The 4,836-nt window shown below is 37.9% G+C and overlaps 1 protein-coding gene across 1 annotated transcript; it reads left to right on the plus strand.

Moving 5' to 3' along the window:
- The first annotated feature begins 436 nt into the window (after positions 1-436).
- On the plus strand, positions 437-4,836 carry LOC109210109 (beta-glucuronosyltransferase GlcAT14B-like). The gene is made up of 4 exons (XM_019373480.1): positions 437-1,392; positions 1,491-1,566; positions 1,683-1,798; positions 3,786-4,836. The coding sequence occupies exons 1-4, from the start codon at positions 804-806 to the stop codon at positions 4,298-4,300; spliced, it is 1,296 nt and encodes a 431-aa protein (XP_019229025.1). The 5' UTR covers positions 437-803; the 3' UTR covers positions 4,301-4,836.

Here is a 4,836-nt window from a genome sequence, read left to right on the forward strand (position 1 = left end):
CTCAAAACCTTCCAGATTACTCAAAGAAGCTCACACGTCACAAGTCATAAAATGATTCCCTTCTGTCACGGGTTGGAGACCGTGAACCGTAGACACTTCAAACACGCAAAACCAAACCAAAATAAAAAATCAAAATGGATTTAACTTAAAGCACATTTGTTAATTTTTTTTTCTTTATTAGTGTAATTTCATCTGGTATAACAGATTATCAATCTTGATTTTCAGATAATTAATTATGTTTATTATGAATTATGATAAAATATCGTGCTATCCCTCCAACTGAAGAGATTCACACTTAAATAGTGTGGTGAGATAAATAAGATTATTTTTATTTTAATTAAAGAATTTAATTTTTATGAATTCTGTATTATTTGACTGGTGAGTTTCGAATATCAAATAATTATTTAGAAAAAAAAGAAGAGCCGTCACCCCTAACCATTGTGCTCAAATCTCAAAATTAACAATACAAACATACTTCCCCTGCTCTTGCCGGCCTTTCTATATTGGCACCGTTAAGTACACCTTCCATTTTTCATCTTCCCACCTAATTACACTCCACCACTGTTCCATCATCTTTAGCAAAAATCCAAAAATCCATAATATAACACCCCGGCAGAAAGATTACACCTGTAGAGATTCACTTAATCTTGAATATTTCCCTTCAGATTACACAACTCAGTTCAGATTGTTCAGATGTCTCTAATATCTACACCATTTTTAGTCTTTCATTTACAGCAATGACAACAGCTTCATAATTCCTCCACCGCTTCACCTCATTTTAGTCAGATCACCTAAATTTTGTAATGAAGAAGCTCAAAACCTATTATCTACACCTTAGACACCCAACAACAATGGAGCGGAAGTGGATCTTTCCACTTGCTATAGGCTCCATTGTTTCCCTTTTCCTCTTATTTCTCACAACCCTAACTTCACCGGACGGCACTCCTTTATTACCCCTTTATCGCTACTACTCTTCCTATTCAGCCGCCGCCAATGTCTTCGTCGAATCAAAGCTTAAACCTTTACCCATCTCAGCCGTTCCTCCGCCGCCGCGTTTTGCTTACCTCATCTCCGGCTCCGCCGGCGACGGCAACATGACGAAGCGAACCCTTCAAGCTCTGTACCATCCGAATAATCAGTACGTTGTGCATCTCGATGCTGAGTCTTCACCCGAGGAGCGGCTCGATCTGCGTAATTATGTGACTAATCACCCGATTTTTAACAAATTTAAGAATGTACGGATGATTACTAAAGCTAATCTGGTAACTTATCGGGGCCCCACTATGGTTGCGAATACCCTTCACGCTGCTGCCATTTTGCTTAAGGAAGGTGGTGAATGGGATTGGTTCATTAACCTCAGTGCTTCTGATTACCCACTTGTTACTCAAGATGGTAAAAAAAGCCTCTTTTTTGTGAATTAGTACCTTAATTCTGATTAAATGGGGTTTAATGAGGATGTTGAATTGTCTTTTTTTTTTTTGGTTGATTAGATCTGCTTCATACATTTTCGTATTTGCCCCGGGATCTTAACTTCATTGATCACACAAGTAAAATTGGCTGGAAGGAGTAAGTTATTATTCTAATTTGTGCCACAAAGGAAAATGCTTTTCTTGATTCTAATTTTGGGTTTGAGAATCGAGGATTAATTATTTAGGTTTAATTTGCTTTTTTTATTTCTGAAGGTTTCAAAGGGCAAAGCCGATTATTATTGATCCAGGATTGTACATGACTAAAAAGGCAGATGTTTTCTGGATTACACAGAGAAGAAGTGTGCCAACAGCTTTTAAGCTTTTTACTGGTGAGGTTTGGCATCATTTTATGCCTGGGCTCAAAGATTTGAACTTTTTTCTTTTAGCACATGTTATGCTTTATATGTGATGGTGAATTAATCATTACTCATTCACGTTTGCTAAACTGAGATGTCTTGCTTTCAATTCTTTTCTTTATCACAAAATATCTGAATTGATCCGGTATTTTGATCAGTTACATAGAAAAGTTGAAAATGTGAAGAACAAAAGCAGAAGAAATTTAAGTACCCCCCACCCACCCCCACCCCACCCCCATCCCACCCAATGTATCTGGATTGCCTATCTTATACTAGCCCAGGGCTTGATTCTGGTGGCATACACCTTCGAATTCGAGTTATACCTTGTAGTTACTGTTGCTAAATCACATACAGTATTAGGGAAGACACGGGATACAGAATTCTCTTTTCTACTGAATGGATAAGATGCTCAAGAATTTAATCATTCATGGTCAATTAACTGTTTCTATGTAAGGGCGCCAATGCACTTCAGCTTTGACTTCTTCCTTCGCCAAGATGCTGAGAAACAACGTCTGTTTGCATTACTGGTTGATTTGAAAAGAATATTATGCTATGCTTTATTACAATGTAGTGTAGTTAAATGAACAGTGAGAGCTCATAAGTACATACTAAGTATTTTGGATGGTTTAAGAGGATGTCTTAAATATAACAAATAAAGCTCAAGGATAAGGAAAGTAGAAGTGGAGGAGAACATTTTTTAGAGGTCATCTTTGCCCCAAACATTTTCCCCAGCATAGCGGAAACATTTTATAGGATTAATGCATGTTCTTAGTGAAGATTGAGAACTTATGAACACAGGGTAATTGTTGGAAATTTTAGTATATGGAGACATTTGCTGTCAAAGCAATTAGCCTGCATGTTATTTATTGGGAAGCACTTCCCTTTTTAGCCCGGAAGAGGGTCACTCGCAAAGCAAAATGAAAGTGGTTGATTTGATGCTCTCCAGAAAGAATCAAAACAGCCCCTTGTATTAACAGCCTTCAATATATTTTGAATTCTGAGTGACAGTTGACACTGATAAAAGGAATCCACAACGACCACATTGGAGGGTTTTGATATCTGGTACTAACACTAACGAATTAAGATACTCTGTGAAGGAAGGTGAAGTTTGACCTTTCCAAAATCAGTGTAGATTCAGGATTTATTAACTGCATTGTCGAAAGTATTATTCGCCTAAAGATGGTAGAGTTCCAGGATCAGTTTAGATTCAGGATCCCTTGACTAGAATTGCCTGAGATTATAGGTCTCCTCCGATGAAATTCTTACGCGTAGTAGGTTTGTTTTCAGACACATCACTGATGAGACCTTTTTCAACATTATGACCACCATTGTCTTACATTCATATGGATGAAATGAGGGAGATATTGATCGTCATTCTGCCTCTATCATTCTGTTTGCTAATAGGAATCAAGTTCAATTCCCTACAGCTTTGATGGACTGTTTCAATTAGGAAATTCTATTCACTGGTACACATGTTTTTGCTGACAGAGACTCTCTCTATGATCATATTTACCCTGTTGAACAATGCCAAGTTTGACAACCGTGCGGCTTGATACATTTTCCATTTTGTATTTCTTGTTACGGGTCGTGAGATTTCTAAATAAAACTTTCAAGTCTCATTCTTTATTGCCGTATAAAATTGTAGCAGCTTAAATTTCAGTTTGACATGACTTTCTGAAGACTATTTTGGGGAAGCCTGAGGAAAAGCATCATTTTCTAGCTGTCTGCTAATAATTAATTGGAGGGGGCTGAAATGCAGTATACGACGAGCAACAATTTTTATATGGGAAACGTTGCTTCATTTGTTCCCTTCCCAGTTTGAATAAATTTGCCAAGAAAAGAGCTTTAAAGAAAAGCTTAAATAAATTTGTTAACTTGTCTTTACAAAAAAATAAATTTATGTTGCTGTTTGAACTTCCGCATACTAGACAATAAAACATTGCTCTTGCTCTCTTTACAGGGTCTGCTTGGATGGCCCTTTCTCGCCCTTTCATTGACTTCTGCGTATGGGGATGGGACAACTTGCCCCGGACCGTTCTTATGTACTATGCAAATTTCATCTCTTCTCCAGAAGGCTATTTCCATACTGTCGTCTGTAATGCTCAGGAGTTCCGCAACACTACAGTAAACAGTGATCTTCACTTTATATCATGGGATAACCCTCCAAAGCAACACCCACATTACCTTACACTTGATGACATGCAAAGGATGGTTGACAGTAATGCTCCTTTTGCAAGAAAGTTCCCTAGGGAAGATCCGGTGCTTGACAAAATTGATTCTGAACTCCTATTTAGAGGTAAAGGCATGCTTGTTCCAGGTGGGTGGTGCATTGGAAGTCGGAAGAATGGGACGGATCCTTGCTCTGTCACAGGTAATATCACTGTCCTCAGACCTACTGCAGGGGCAAAGAGGTTGGAGAAGTTGATAGGATCTCTCTTATCGAATGAGAATTTCCGGTCCAACCAGTGCATATAGCAAACATGCCTTAGAAAGTTGTTTTCTTAATTATAGTCTTCAGAGGAAAACAAGGAATGCCATGATCTGATTGTTTTCTTCTGCAAGAGACTGATCTGAATGTATCCAATCTGCAGTAGTGCTTGTATTCTGCAGAGAAAAATGGAAAAAAGAAAAAATATACAGTAATGCTCCAGTAATACAAGGGCACGTGTATCTGGTCTTTGTTGCTACACTGTATCAATGTCCCAGCTTGCCCTGCATTGACAAAGAGTATGTAATCCCCTCATTCTGAATTTTGTTACTTAAATAGGATGGAGCATTTTGACGACGTGAGACCTTTGGGGAAGAGAAGTGTATCAGGTTTGTTTCCGCATCAATTGTGAAACTACTGTGTAGTGATATCTTCTTTCTATTATAGGCTCGTAGAACAAGATTAATTGGAGTCTCTTCTATAAGCTTTGCTCATCATTTAATCTGGAAATTTTTTCCTTCTATTTTGTGTTACCGTTCTATCTTCATTGCTGACAAAAGCTTTTCCTATTCTTGTTATTGCA

Source organism: Nicotiana attenuata, unplaced genomic scaffold, assembly GCF_001879085.1.
Source record: "Nicotiana attenuata strain UT unplaced genomic scaffold, NIATTr2, whole genome shotgun sequence".
Classification (NCBI taxonomy): Eukaryota; Viridiplantae; Streptophyta; class Magnoliopsida; order Solanales; family Solanaceae; genus Nicotiana; species Nicotiana attenuata.